This window comes from Echinops telfairi, unplaced genomic scaffold (assembly GCF_000313985.2).
Source record: "Echinops telfairi isolate 266 unplaced genomic scaffold, ASM31398v2 ScPeMD7_7412;HRSCAF=8450, whole genome shotgun sequence".
Lineage (NCBI taxonomy): Eukaryota > Metazoa > Chordata > Mammalia > Afrosoricida > Tenrecidae > Echinops > Echinops telfairi.
Window position 1 is genome coordinate 10,532,985 of NW_022111312.1, and position 15,504 is coordinate 10,548,488.

At 56.7% G+C, this 15,504-nt stretch overlaps 1 protein-coding gene across 1 annotated transcript in view; it reads left to right on the top strand.

Moving 5' to 3' along the window:
- Positions 1 to 518: 518 nt before the first annotated feature.
- Positions 519 to 15,504, top strand: part of HNF1A (HNF1 homeobox A) — a 16,789-nt gene continuing 1,803 nt past the window's right edge. The window contains 10 exon segments of the mRNA XM_004709573.3: positions 519 to 900; positions 9,124 to 9,323; positions 10,902 to 11,088; positions 11,516 to 11,757; positions 12,893 to 12,978; positions 12,980 to 13,048; positions 13,164 to 13,365; positions 14,230 to 14,403; positions 15,061 to 15,182; positions 15,262 to 15,406. Coding sequence (XP_004709630.1) covers positions 575 to 900; positions 9,124 to 9,323; positions 10,902 to 11,088; positions 11,516 to 11,757; positions 12,893 to 12,978; positions 12,980 to 13,048; positions 13,164 to 13,365; positions 14,230 to 14,403; positions 15,061 to 15,182; positions 15,262 to 15,406 — 1,753 coding nt within the window. The 5' untranslated portion in view covers positions 519 to 574.

Sequence of the window (15,504 nt, forward strand, 5' to 3'; positions counted from 1 at the left end):
CTTGCCCTTACTGGGTCCTCAAGCCCAAAAGGCCCAGCTGCTGCTGTTTCCAAGGGAACGTGCTTTTCTTCTTTTTTGCCCTCTTGCCTCAACCTGACCCCCTACCAGGCCCTTGGGAGTGGGACCCAGTCTGGTGGCCCCCAAGCTTCCCTGGCACCCAGCACCTTGTTCCAAAGGCCCCTCCCCTGGTTCTGCCCACTGCCTCTGCAGGCCTGGCTCCCGGTCCCGCGCAGCCTGCCGTGAGGCCTGCACTTTGCGCGCCGCAGGGCTGAAGTCCAAAGTTCAGTCCCTCCGCTAAGCACACGGATAAATATGAACCTTGGAGAATTTCCCCAGCTCCAATGTAAACAGAGCGGCCAGGGGCCTTGATTCACTGGCCGCTGGGGCCAGGGTTGGGGGCTGGGGTTGCCCACAGGGCTCCGCTGGAAGGGCTTGGGGCGGGGGGTGCAGTGGGGGCCAGAAGCCTGGCCTGGTCCGTGGGGCCGCCGGCAGGTGGAAAGGGCCCACGTGGACGTGGGGGCGGCGGCGGCCGGCTTGGGGGTCCCGGGCTGCGTGGCCCCGAGGTGGCACGGACATGGTGGCGAAGCTGAGCCAGCTGCAGACGGAGCTGCTGGCCGCCCTGCTCGAGTCGGGCCTGAGCAAAGAGGCGCTGATCCAGGCTCTGGGGGAGCCGGAAGCCTACCTGCTGGCCGTGGACGAGCCCCTGGACAAGGGAGAGGCCTGCGGCGCTGGCCCAGGGGAGCTGGCCGAGCTTCCTAACGGGCTGGGGGAGATACGGGGCTCGGAGGAGGAGACAGACGATGACGGCGAAGACTTCACGCCACCCATCCTTAAGGAGCTGGAGAACCTCAGCCCCGAGGAGGCGGCCCACCAGAAGGCCGTGGTGGAGACCCTGCTGCAGTAAGGCCCCCTCCCTGCCCCTGGTCCCTGACCTAGCCTCTGCCGACCGTGAAGGGGCCCAGACACTGAGCAGCCTGGGGGGCCTCGCCTCGTCCGTCTGTCCAGACTCAGGGAAGTAGTACGCGCCCGAGGGAAGCCCCAGGGCATGGGCAGCAGGCCCGGAGAACCCCAGGATGGTGGCAATGGACCTCTTCTGCTCCCCAAACCCTACCTGTCCTGCCAAGTCCTCAGCGCGTGGCTTCAGGCGCCGCTAAAGGCCTAGATTGGGGCTGGGGGGCTTCCCAGCCCCCTTGGGACGGAAGCGATGGCCACGGGAAGTCCAGGTCTTCCCCGCCTGCCGGCCACAGCCCCCTCCCCCACCTCACTAGCAGGGCGCCATTAGTGCCTCCCCTGTCCTCCCCCCGCTGTCCCCTTCCACTGGCCGGCTCCCCATCTCCTGGAGAACTAGGTGGGTCCCCGGCTCGCTGCCTCCCCTCTCCTCAGCAGAGCCGGCTTGGTTACTAATTACCCACGGGCTTTATTATTTCTCTTTTGTTTTATAAATTTATAAACGGCGAAAGGCTCTGATAAGGCCTGTGATCATTAACTTGTAGGTCGGGACGGTGGCCTGGAGAGGCCTGGGCCTACTAGCTCCCCCCCACCCAACAGGGGTGGGGGCTAGGAGGTGTGTGTGGAGGTAGGGAGGCCTGGGGACTGCTGGGACCTCCCCTCTGACAGGTGCCTGGCAGCCCCTAGACGTCCTGAGGCTGCCACTGGTGGATGTTTGTGCTGAGGTTTCTCGGAAGGAATTTGGTAGTCAGGCTAACCCTGTGGGGAAGCCTACTCTCTCTGCTTCCCAGATGGGGAAACTGAGGCTTGGGAACAGACCCAGCTGATTAAAGAGACCCACCTGGGTCTTCCAGCCCATCTGTTTGGTGCTCTCAACCCCTGTGACTAGGGGCTCGGGGCTCCAGGGGAAGGGTAGGGTGACTGGGCAAGTCCCCAAATGTTCATGAGATTGTTCTGTCCAAGGTCCTGATCCAGGCTTGGGGTGGGGGTGGGCTGGCCACTTGGGTCTTCCCACTGTCCTCAGCTCCTCACCCCCACCCCCACCCAGGCCTTCTAGGCCAGGTGAGGACCTGGGTAGGGAGCAGGGAGGCAGCCAGGGCCCCCTGACTTGGCAGGAAGAGGAGGGCAAAGGGCAGTAGGGCCGTAGGGCTGCAGGGGTGGGGCAAGGAGCCAGGCGATGCCAGACCCAGGATGAGGGCAACGTGGTCAGGGTGGGGCTGGGCTGGACCTGCTGAGGGTCCCCAGTGGGTTTGGGGTCCTTGGGATGTGGGGGCAGGGGTACCCAGGGCCTCTCTTACCTGGCTGAGAGGGGCGTCTTGATCTGCAGCCCCTCAGGTGGGCCGGTGGAGGGAGGCTTGATCCACAGCTCTTGAGAGGGAAACAGAGGTTAGGGTGCTGCCTGGGGACCAGCAGGGTGTGAGGCCTTCCGGAGAGCAGCAGGAGAGGTGCTCCGAGGAGCCCAGCAGGGGAAAGGGGCCCATGCCAGAGAAGGGGCTAGGGACAAAGTGAGGCACCCCCAGCCTGAGGAGAGGCCACAGAGTGACTCCCTCCCTCCGCCCCATTGGGTTTTCTTTAATGCTAACAGCATGCTATTTACTTTCCATTTAAATTTGAGATGTTGCTATAAATTATCAACCAGCTCCTTGTTCCTGTGGAGTTTATAACTAACTACCTGGGTTACTTATTGTTCAGGTAACAAAAGGGACCTGAGAACACCCTGAGTAGGGAGGGGGGGAGAGTGGGGCTTCAGGCCTGCAGGCAGGGGAGGGGGACAGAGGGAAGGTGCCCTGGCTTGGGGGCGGGAGGTGGGGGGCTGGAAGAGAGAGTATACAGGTAGGACCTCGGGGACAGCCAGGTCTATGAGTAGCCAGAGCTGGGGACGGTTCCCAGACGCCCCCCTGGGTGCCCGTGCCCAAGGCCACAGCAGAAACCTTAGTTCTCCCCTTAGACGGCTGCCTTAGCTCATGCGTAGCCTTGTGCAAGCGTCTTTCTCACCTTCTGCCTCAGTTTCCCCCTCCATCAGCACCTGGCCAGTGAATGAGATCCAAACCTCTTGTGTTGGTTTCCACCCCTCCCCACCTTCTTACAGGACCTCCCCCTCGCTCACTGGTTACATTGACCCTAACCCTAACCCAAGACACCCTGGTGGTGGAGTGGTTGGTTACCCATTGGGCTAAGCACAGGTGCAGGTTGAAATCCCAAAATCACTCCACGGGAAGAAGACGCGGCTTTCTGTTCCCGTCATGATTTAAGTCTAGGGAACCCACAGGGGCAGTTTTTCTGTCCTACAGGGTTGCTGTGAGTTACTGTTATTTTAACCTTAACCCTACACACACCAGCTGGATGCCAACTCACCTCGGGACTCTTGCGTTTACTGTCCCTCTGGCCCAGAGCCCTTCCTGAAGCCATCCTTTCTCCTCCTCTGGCTCAGATGTCTCTTCTCTGGGGAGGCCTTCCCCATCGAAAGGTGGGTCACACACAGTTGCCTTCTGTGTGTGCCCCCTTGCTGGTTCTTCCCCGTCACTCATCATTGCCCGGGAGGATCGGATGCCTCGGTGGACTAGTTAGTTTTCTAGCTTTGGGTACCAAGACACCAGCCTTGCAAAGGCAGGGCCCGAGTGAAGCGCTTGCTCGCCATGTGCACCCTGGCCTTCCGCCCCATGGCTAACACACAGGAGTCCAAGGGGGGGGGGCCACACGTGCTGAAAAGGTGCTGCTATGAACCCAGCCAGAGGAGGCAAGGAAGCCCGGCTTGGTGATCTGCTTCCGGGAGGTCCAGCCATAAGAACCCTGTGCAGCACAGTTCCACGAGGGAGCTTCAAAAACATGGGTGGGAAAAGGGTCATGATCTTTTCGCTCCCGTTTTCCTCGCGGGTGTCCTGAAGCCTCCTCTGGGACACGTGGAGTTGTCACGAGCTGGGTTTGACTTGGTGGCCGCTGGTGACTGGTGGCTGAACACACAGCACCGAGGTAGGAGAGAGGCCGTACCTGCTGCCTTGTAGGCTGAGGCCATGACCAACGTAGGGACCAAGGTCGAGGGTCCACCTGCTGCTGAGCCACTCAGACTCCTACCTGGGAGTCACGGCTGGTGGGGCTGCAGCCCCACAAAGACAGCGGCCAAGGCGGGGCTGGGCTGGGATCTGTCATCCCCGATGGAAGCCAGGCTGCCTGGGTTCCAATCCCAGCTCCGCCCCTTTCGAGCTCAGGTGGGTGACTTTGCCTTTCTGAGACTCAGTGTCCTCAGCAAAGTGGAGACGATAACAACATGTACCCACAAGGTTAAATAGCACACGCATAGTTTAGTGCAAAAACTATTGTCGCTCCATTGCCATCATGGTGATTTCGATTCTTCATCAGGTTTCCCAGACAGTAAATCTTTACAGGAGCAGGCAGCCTCCTCTTTCTCCTGAGGCGCAGCAGGTGGATTTGAGCTGCTGACCTCTTGGTTAGCAGGCCAATGCCTATTCCACAGTGCCGCCATGGGTCCTGGGTAGCTAGTATTATGCATGGCCCCATTTTACAGACGAGCGCATGGAGGCCCAGGGAGCCAAAGTAAAACCAGAACTGGCCCTAGGTCCTGCTACCCTGCCGACACTCTCCAAAGTGCCCTGAGCCCTGCATGCTTCTCCTGGGCAAGTTTGCCCCTGCTTTCCCTGCTGCCAGACATTCTTGCTGGTCTCACCTAGAACACCACCAACTACTTCCCTGTGGTGCGTTCGAGCTCAGAGGTGCTTGCATGCCCAGACCTGCCTCTTCCTCACAATTATTGTCACGTGTGAGCCCACTGTTACAGCGGCCATGTCAATCCATCTCAGTGAGGCTCTTCTCGGAGCTGCTGCTGGTCCCTCCTCATAATACGCCCAAAGGCTGCGCGAGAGGAAGTCTCACCATCCTTGTTTCCAACGAACATTCTGAACGTCTCTCATCCCCCAAAGCTGACAAACCCTCTGAAGCAAGACGACTATTGGTTCCAGGTCATCACAGAGGAAGAGACTGAGACACGGATAGTGAGTGGCAGAGGGGGGATTCAAACCAGGTCATCAGGCCCCCCACACTGAGCTCTCCGTCCCTCCTGGGACAGAGGGAGCAAGTTCTGAAACTTGGATGATGGCCCCCAAAAGGGGGGTGACGGATAGGTGGGCAGACTTTCGCCTCTCCTTGGGTCCTCTGCCTTTTGTTGTGGGTAAGATGATAACATCGTTCTATTGACTGGGGACTTACAGGGTGCCACGCCCTGCCCTGTGTTTGGCCCTTGGTTTCCACCCCTCTTCTTCCCCCAGGGCCACCGTGAGGCAGGTGTGGATCGATCCCATGTAACAGATGGCATGTGGGACAGGCGAGGCCACGCAGATACTACAGTGGCAGTGGTGAAGGCAGGCTGGTGTGACTGCCAGGCCCAATGGCGTTCACTGCCTGGGAAGGGGGCGTTTAGTTCTGGAGTCGGGAGAGCTGGGGAAGCTGCCTGGAAGATGAGTCAAGATGTTGGAAACAGAGTGCATGTGTGTGTGAAAGAGAGATAGAGTGGCAGAGAGACAAAGGCAGAGAAGCACAGAGAGAGAGAAGAAAACTGAGCCAGAGACAGAAACAGAGAGATAGACATGAAGAGATGGAGACCCCAAGATCAACACACACACACACACACACACACACACACACACACTCACGCACTCACACACACACCCCGAAAGGCACACCACGGAGAGGAGAAAAACAGAGACAAAGACAGACGGACACAAGTAAGACAGACTGAGTCAGTGGGCCCTAAAAAACAAAGCAAAGATAGATAACTTCCAGCAAGTCTCGCTTATCTTTGGGCTGGTATTTTATTCTATTTATTTTTAAAATACCTTATTGTTTTTTTAAGGTGAACATTTAAACTGAAAATTAGGTTCCCATTTAACACTTTTTGAGATGATTTTTCTATTGAGAATTAGGTGGGGCGGGTAGGGGGTTACATTTCAGACCATCAGCTTCCTTCTCAACAGTTCAAACCACTCATCAACTCCCCCCTCCCCCTATCACTCTGTTCCCTCTTGTCGACGTCCACCCTCCCTGTCCCCAAAGTCAACCCCCCATCAGCCATCTAGCCTGTTGTTTCACTGTCTCTTGCTTGCCCTCCCCCTGCCTTGCCAACCTCAAAAGCCTTTTTGGTATGCCAGTCTCTGTCCTGGTTTTTAAGCTTAGAGTAGTGGTTTCAAACGGTGTGCATCCTTTTGGGATGGCCTGACTTCTCTGCAGGTCTACCTGTGTTTGGAGAGGCCTCACGGTGGTCTCATGGCTGTTTGTTTGGTTTTGTTAGTGGCACATCGTATCACTGTGTATGTACGGGAGTTTATTGTTAGTGGTACATCGTATCACTGTGTGTATGTACGGGAGTTTATCCGTTCTTCAAGGGATGGGCAGCTGAGCCGTTTCCAGCTACTTGCTGTGGGGAACAGTGCTATGATGAACACGGAAGTGCATGCTTGTCCGTGTTAGGATTCTTTCGACTTTGGGATACAGACTCAGCACGGGGACGGCTGGATCCTATGGGATTGCTCTTTCCATATTGGTTGCTTATGGGGCGGCTTACCACCATGGCAGCAGTTCAAACCCAGGCAAAGATGAGGCTCTCTACTCCGGTAAAGGGCGCCTCCGACACCCACAGGGTCAGTCCAACTCGGTCCTATCGGACTGCTGGAGTCAGAATGACCTCACTGGCAGTGAGCACTCGGTGAGGAAGTGATTCTCCTCCCTCCCTTCCCCATCCCTGGTCACTGCCAAAGAAGGCTGTGTTGGGTGTGCCCACCTGTTCGCCACTGTTTGCCAAAGTGACACCACACAGCACGTGTCCTTCTGTGGTGGACTTGCTCCACTTAGCACGATGTCCTCCAGAGTCACCCACGCTCTGAGATGTATAGGCGCACTCCTTGTGCTTGCGCTGTATGCATTGTGTGTGCACCACGTGCGTGGGTTTATACCTTCACCCGTCAATGGGCTCGGAGCTGCTTCCCCAACTTCCTATTGGGACGAATGCAGCCATAAACATGGGGGGAGGTGTTCGGGCGCCAACTTCTGTAGGGTGCACACCTAGGCGTGGGAGTGCCAGGTCCTGAGGCCTCACGATTTCTGGCTTGTTGGGGACGTGGCCATACATACCGTGTCCCACAGAGGTTGTGCCACTTCGCCACCCCACTGGCTGACGGGCATTGTAACTCCCCTCGTTATGAATTGGTTGTCCCAACACTCCGAGGAACTGTTCAAAAACAGAATGTTCATGCGAACTTGTGTCAACATTTCGGGGCCCGTTTTCAGGTTCCAGTCCCTGCCTCTGCTATCAGGTGCTACAGGCGTCCTTGCAAAGGGGGACTGGCCTTCGTTTGATTGTGAGCTCAGTGTACATGTGATCTGGTGGTGGTGGGGGATCTAAGACACACACACACACACATACACAGATAGAGACAACAAACAACACACAAAAACCAGACAGACAGATATGAGACCGAGGGATCAGTTGGACAGTGGCAGATTGAATTTCCAGTTTGGCCCTGGAGAGGCCCCGGGGATGAAGTTGGGAGGAGAGAGGGAGGGAGGGAGGGAGGGAGGGAGCACAGGGGTGGTGGTTGGAGATCAGATAAACATGTTTGCCCTGGGAGTTCATGGCTGGACTTTGGACTGTGCTTGCCTCCCAGTGACTGGCACCTGGAAGTGGGGAGCCATGGGGGAGGAGAGGAGATGCCGAGGGGAGAGGGGTGGGGTGGGGTGGAAGGCCAGCAAGATCAAGAGCAGCAAGAAATATGGACAAGTCCCAGCAAGGGCACCCTAGACAAGCGAGGTCACCTTTCTAAGCCTCAGTGTCCTCACCTATGAAACGGGAGAAAGAGTGGCACGCCAGTCGTTAGGCTATGGTCAGATGTAAATCATGGGCCCCTAGCTCGGTGTCTGGCTCACAGGAAGCACCCATGAAGCACCTTGTCGTTTCTTCCCGAGCCGCCTGCCTCTGTCCTCTGCTGGCCAATTTCAACGCCGCGGCCGCCAACCTCCTTTCCTGGCTGGGAGCTGCTAACAAAATGGACGCAGCTGGAGGTGAACGCTGAGAGAGACCAGCTCTGGGCCCTCCGAGGAGGGTATTGCCAAGAGGGCAAATTCTTTAAGGAAGGAGAGAAAGTAGGATGGGGTGGGTTTCAGAGCCCTGGGAGTAATTTATACAAGGCACATAATTCGGATCCCTTTCACTCCCACTCTCACAGGGAGACCCAGGGAGAAGACGGGGACATGAATCATTGGTGGCCTTGGGTCTCTTTAGTGAAAGACCCTGAACCCTTAGAGAGGCCTTCTGGTGCTCAGCACATTCTTTGTGTGTCCCAGGAGTCTGTCACTTCCGGCCTCCTTCACCAAGGACTCTGCTGAAGCCCAGCGGCCACTGCTGCTCAGCCGTGACCCAGGGTTGAGTGCAGTGATTTCCAGAGGCATTTTGAGCCTGAGTGATTTCTACCCGACTTAGAATCCCTTCAGGTGGGACAGGACAGTGCCGGGTCGGCAAAGCGACCTGGGGCAAGTGATGTGAAGCACTCTGAGCCTCAGTGGCCCTGGCTGTAAAATGGGGAAGCCCTGTTTTTCTCCTGGTTTCAGATCCAATGTTATCTCTCCAATCAATCTCCCTGACTCACTCACCCACCCACCCACCAACCACCTAGTCATCCCCCCATCCTTTCATTAACTACCACACATCCATCCATCCTCCCACCACCACATCCTCCCATCCATCCTTCTACCTGGCCGTCTATCCAGCCACCCCCCCATCCTTTCACTACCCACCCGCCCACTCATTCATTTATGCATGCACCACGGGCGTTGTTCTACTTTGGATGCTGAGAACCAGATAGTTACTGTCCTGCCCAGTTTCTCGCAGGCGATAAGACACACAGCCACAGACAACATTTCCAGGTAGGCCGGGGAGAGGCCTTTATAGTAGGCCTAGAAGTGAGGACCCTCCTCATTGGGCTCACTCAGTTTCCCAGGGGGGTCTGCTGGTCCCAAGTCCAGGTGGCTTGCTCCCACACCTGCTTCTCTCCACCAACCTATCCCCAGGGCTGATGAGGCTCCTAGCACTGAGGACCCCCAGCCCCACCAGAGGGGCCAGCGGGACTCACTGTGCACCCCTCTGAGCAGGTTCTGTCTTTGCCCTCCTCTCAGGGAGGACCCCTGGCGAGTGGCGAAGATGGTCAAGTCCTATCTGCAGCAGCACAACATCCCGCAGCGGGAGGTGGTGGACACCACGGGCCTTAACCAGTCCCATCTGTCCCAGCACCTCAACAAGGGCACCCCCATGAAGACGCAGAAGCGCGCTGCCCTGTACACCTGGTACGTCCGCAAGCAGCGAGAGGTGGCCCAGCGTAAGTGTCAATGTTGGCGGGTGCAAGTTCCCTGGGCAGGGCCTGGAGAGCCTCTGCGGCTCACGGGTGGGGGCTGGGAGCCCACCACCCCCATGGCACAGGCAGGCGGGAGAGTCAGCCAACATCCATCACCTCTGTTCTCAGCGAGGCTGTCGGGGGGACGAAAGGAAGGTGCCCTGAGCACCAAAGACTGATAGGCGGAGCCCTCCAAGAACCCACTGCTGAGCTCCAGAGAGCCAGGCACTGTAACCATGCAGCCACATGTGGCTGTCAGCTGCCAGCAAGTAGGCCCCTGGTTTCCACTGGCTGGTTTCAGGACATAGGTTGCCAGGCCTCTCTTCCTAGTCTTAGTCTGAAAACTGATGACATCTATTCAGCATCACAGCAAGGCCACAGCCAGACCGGGGTGGGGTGGGGGGTGGTGGGGGTAGAGGGTGTGTGGCTGTGCACGAAGAGCGTTGGCTGGGCCTCCTGCCTGGAGACCTGGACCTCGAATAACCCCGGTCACACGGGATAAACCAACGACACGTTCCTAAAGCCTCTGCTTGATTCAGACTTTGATTGTTTTCCCCCAATGCGCTCTGCTCTGGGAGCCCCTCCTGTTGCAGACACCACACCTGCTGGTCATGTCCCTTTGGGCTCCTCTCCGGTGTGATAGTTTCACAGGTTTACCTCGCTTGATGACTTTGACAGGGAAGGTTTCTTTTCAAGCTGAAATATTTTAATTGTTGTGTCTCTGACCCCAGCTGTGGGCCCAGTGCCCCTCTCCCCCAGGTTGGGGCCAGGCCGGGTCAGACAGACTGGCAAGCTGAGTGCCTCTGAGCGGCTGATCCAGCCACAGCTGCCGGGCATGGTTGGAGTCAGGGCAGGGCCAAGTGTGTGTCCAAGAACCTAGCAAGGGTGGCTTCAGGCGGGTCGAGTCCCACTTCTTCCCAGAGCCTGCTATCTGTCTCTTGGCGATCAGAGGGCAAGGGCTCCCCTGCTGCTGTACAAGACTCACCCGCTGCCTTCCTCCTCTCAGGAAAATGCTCGGCCCTTGTCGGTCCTCCTCCTACGGTGCCACAGCCAGGGATCATCTGACAGACTCATTATTAGTGCAGTGGAACCAGCTGACAAAGTCCCCTGGTTGTCTACCACTGGCCACCCCTTGCATTGTAAGCCCGATGGGCAAATCTGGGGCACGGACCACAGCTCGGGGTCTTGGCAGGAGATATTGGTTCAAGCTTTTGCATTACTGCGTGAGAGTTGAAAAGACATTTCAACTCTCAGAGCCTCAGCTTTCAAATGGGGGCGGCCAGTGTGCCAAATCTGAACAATGGCTAATGCTTACCTAGGGCCTTTTAAGCTGAGTTCTTGGCTCAGGAGGAACTGTGCAGACGCCCACTGGTGATGTCTGCTTTGGGCACAGGTTAACATAATAGCACACGTTCCCTTGTGTTTGTTATCCCTGGATTACAGGGTCTCTAAATTCTAGTGGTAAGACCCTCTGGTTTAGCCCCTGGAGGAACGACTCTTGGCTGTAGGCAGGTGGACTGGTGAGGGCAGGTGGGAGGGGCTGCTCACTTCCTGTGTCTGCAGAGTTCACCCATGCAGGACAGGGTGGGCTGATCGAAGAGCCCACAGGCGATGAACTGCCCACCAAGAAGGGACGGAGGAACCGGTTCAAGTGGGGTCCAGCATCCCAGCAGATCCTGTTCCAGGCCTATGAGAGGCAGAAGAACCCCAGCAAGGAGGAGAGGGAGGCACTGGTGGAGGAGTGTAACAGGTACAGTCGCTAGGCGGAGAGGGGGTGTTTCATAGCGCTGGTCTGGGTAGGGTTGGGGGAGGAGAGGGCAACTCTGGCTCCCCAGGTCCTGAGAACTCCAGCTGTTGATTTAGCCTGATGTGCAGAACCTAAGAGTACTCAACTCTGCTCAGTGTCTAGGACCTAGCTCTGTCCCTGGCCACCCTTCCCACTCCACCCGAAGAAATCTCTTGGATAACTGCTCATTTTATTACCTCTCTACCATCACTATGGCTATTTTGCTCACTTGATGAACAGAGTGGGGTCAGAAAGGCTAAGTCAATTAACCAAGGTTACACAAGGAACCCAGATCTACCAGGGGAGCCTGGTGTTCTAGAATGTTCCCCATGCCCAGGAAAGGGCTCCTCTGAGCCTGACTTGGGAGGCTCATGGGTGGGCATCTCTGCAGGGCGGAGTGCATCCAGAGGGGAGTGTCACCATCGCAGGCACAGGGACTGGGCTCCAATCTCGTCACGGAGGTGCGTGTCTACAACTGGTTTGCCAACCGGCGCAAAGAAGAAGCCTTCCGCCACAAGCTGGCCATGGACACATACAATGGGCCACCATCGGGGCCAGGCCCGGGGTCTGCGCTGCCTGCCCACAGCTCCCCTGGCCTGCCCCCACCTGCCCTCTCCCCCAGCAAGGTCCACGGTGAGTGCTATGTGGGCACAGGATTGGGGAAGTTTGTAGTAGGAACAGTGGGGAGATATGCCCCCATGGCGGCAGCCACCCAACCTCTTGGTGCTCCGGCTTGGATCCATCTCATACACGCTATCCATTCCTCTATATGCTACTCCACTCCTTCCATTCCTCTGTATTCTACTCCACTTCTTCCTTTCCCCTCCACCCATTCCTCTATATTCTACCCCATTCCTCTACATCCTATTCCACTCCTTCCATTACCCTTCACCCATTCCTCTATATTCTACTCCACTCCCTCCAATCCACTATAATCCTCCTTCCATTCCTCCGTATTCTACTCCACACCTTCCATTCCCCTCCACCCATTCCTCTACATTTTATTCCCCTTCTTCCATTCCACTCCACCTATTTCTCCTTATTGTACTCTACTCCTACTACTCCACTCCACCTATTCCTCTATAATCTACTCCCCCATTCCACTATCATCTAATCCACTCCAGTCAACTGAACTTGAATTGGGTTACTTCAATGCACCCATTTCAATTCAGATAACTTCATCTGAAGACAACTCAATTCAATTAAGCTCAGTTCAATTATGTTCAACTCATTATAATCCAATGTGGTCCATTTCAATTTAGTATACTTCAATTCAATTCCCATTAGATTGATTCAGGTTAACAAATCTGCAAATCAATTAAAGCCAAATCAATTTAAATTTCACACGCTCGGTTCAGTTCAGTCCAATTCAATATGATTGGACGAGATTCAATTCAGTTCTGTTCAATCCAATTCGATGGGGACGCAGTTCATTTCTGGTTCAAGGTTCAGTTCAACTCAACTGAATTCTGTTCTTCCTGTTTGATTGCATTAGCCTTAGTTCAGTTCATCATTTTAAAAATGACATATTTATGACGCACTTCTGCCCGCACTCACTCAGTGTATAGCATTGACAATGGGGGGCATGGAGCTAATCAATGCAGCCCTGGCCTTCACGGAGCTAGATGCAGCCAGGACGGGCCTGGCCCGTAGAGAAAGATGAGCAGCTGGCATTTGGTTTGGAGCAACGAGGCAGAGGTGGCGGGCAAGGGCAAGGGCAAGGGCAGGGAAGTGGGGTGCTGAGGCTGAACACGGCACTCTATCCCAGGTGTGCGCTATGGGCAGTCTGCAACCAGCGAGGCAGCAGAGGTGCCCTCCAGCAGTGGTGGCCCCTTGGTGACTGTGTCTGCACCCCTGCCTGCACCAAGTGTCGCCCACGGGCCTGGAGCCCACCCACAGCCTGCTGAGCACTGAAGCCAAGCTGGTAAGTGTCCTCGCCTCTGAAGAAGGTCCCGTGGCTGGGAGAGCCTACAGGGATCGGCAGGGAGGCAGTGTGTGGGGGGGTGTCTCACCCTGATGCAGCTTGGCATCCCCTGAAGGTCTCAGCCACTGGGGGCCCTCTGCCCCCTGTCAGCACCCTGACAGCACTGCACAGCCTGGAGCAGACATCCCCGGGCCTCAGTCAGCAGACCCAGAACCTCATCATGGCTTCGCTCCCTGGGGTCATGGCCATCGGGCCTGGTGAACCTGCCACCCTGGGATCCACCTTTACCAACACTGGCGCGTCCACCCTGGTCATTGGTAAGCGGGGAGGGGGGGGGGTACCCATTACAGGACCCTGGGGCTGGAAGAGCCAGTGAGGCTCAATCGTTCCCTCAGCCAGAGCCCATCTGTCCAGTGCCAGCTCCTGGGCCGGCGCTCTGCAACCTTTGACAGTCCACCAGAACAACGCTTGGCTAAAACCTCCGTGCGGAGCCGAGGAGGAAAAGCGGCACGGGAGAAGCGGGCGGAAATCTAGGCTGCGGGGTTGATTTGTAAACCTTGAAAGCCCTTCCTGATGGGCACCTTTAGGTAGAAAGGAGACCCGGTGGTGGCGTGGGCTAAACATTGCCCAGTTCAAACCCATGGTCAATCCCAAAGAGGAAGATAAGGCTGTCTTGGAAACCCAGAGGAGCGTTCTATTTTGTCCTATGAGTTGAGACTGACTGTAGGGCTGTGGCTGTTCCAGAGAGAAGCTAAGCTTCCCAGCAGCTGGAGAGGGGCGTCCAGCCCTTGCAATTCTGAGACACCTGAGGCGACAGGAGCTAGTCATTGCCCACTCCTCCCAATCCCTACCCAGTGGTTAGGGGTGGGGGGCTCACTGGCCATGGCCTGCCATTCATTCCAGTGAGTGAGTAGCAGGGCTCTAGTAAGGTGACCAGATGTCCGCTTTTTGCGGAACAGTCCAAATTTTTGGAAAGAGTGCACGACAAGCTAGGGAATGGTCTATTTGGTCCACATCGATCAAATTTTTAATCAAGAACCCCACCCCCCACGTCAATGGTGCCCCGCTTTAAATCTGGTCACCTTACTCTAGGGAGAGACGGTGGCCCTGAGGGGCCTAAGCTGGGGCTGTGGAGATGGGAGGGGGTGGGCACCAGGCTGATACCCTCTTCCCCCCCACAGGCCTGGCCTCCACTCAGGCCCAGAGCGTGCCGGTCATCAACAGCATGGGCAGTAGCCTGACTACCCTGCAGCCGCTGCACCCGTCCTACCAGCAGTCCCTCATGCCCCCAGTGCAGAGCCACATGGCCCAGAGCCCCTTCATGGCCACCATGGCACAGTTGCAGAGCCCCCATGGTGAGCTCCTCTTGCCCCACACAGGGCAGGGGGTGGTGGTGGAGCTGGGGCATCTGGGCTGGAGTACAGCGCAGGGTGAATCGTGAGGCGGTGTGTGTATCTGTGTGGGCGCAGTGGTGTGTGCATACACGTGCTTGGGTAGGGGAGACAGAGACCTCGGGGACATATGTCGGCCAGAAGTCATGCTGTCTGGAATGTCAGAAAAAGAAACCCAACTAGTGGCTGTGGAGTGCACTCTGGGTGTGTAAGCAGGGGTGAGTGCCAGTTTCTAATGGCTGGGTTTTCAAGAGCAGGTTGCCAGCCCTTTCTTCTGAGGCACCTCTGGGAGGGTCTTAAACTCCCAACCTTTGGATTATACCAAAACCAAACTCACTGCCATTGAGTCCACTCCGTCTCGTGGCGGAGAACATTCACTCTTTGTGCCATTCCCAGAGAGTAAGGTGGGCCTCTCATTCAAGGGAGCTCCCAAAAGTTCCTGGGAAAAATGGAATGACAAGATAATACAATTGTCTCATGAGCTTTCTGAAGTCCAGAGTCTATTACATAACACTTCCAGCAGGATTTATCTCAGCAAAATAAAACAAAAAACAAAGCCCCCAACTCACTGCTACGGTATCAATTCCCACCGGCATGACCGCCTCTCCTCCCTCCCGACAGCTCTGTACAGCCACAAGCCAGAGGTGGCCCAGTACACGCCCACGGGCTTGCTGCCCCAGACCATGCTTATCACCGACACTGCCAACCTGAGCGCCTTCGCCAGTCTCACGCCCACTAAGCAGGTAAAGCAGAGCCTGCCACCTGACCCCTCCAGCCCCAGCACCGTGCCCTGGGGCTCAGGTGACAGCCCTGTGCCTGCAGGTCTTCACCTCCGAAGCAGAGGTCTCCAGCGAGTCTGCGCTTCATACGTCCGTGTCCCAGGCCACCACCATCCACATCCCCAACCAGGACCCGGCTAATATCCAGCACCTGCAGCCTGCCCACCGGCTCAGTGCCAGCCCAACGGGTGAGGACCGACCCTGGGCCTTCCACCTTGCAGTCCCTGTGGCCAGGGAAGGCAGACCAAGGTCAGAGGGAGGGGCGTCGGCCAGACTTGGAGGGCAC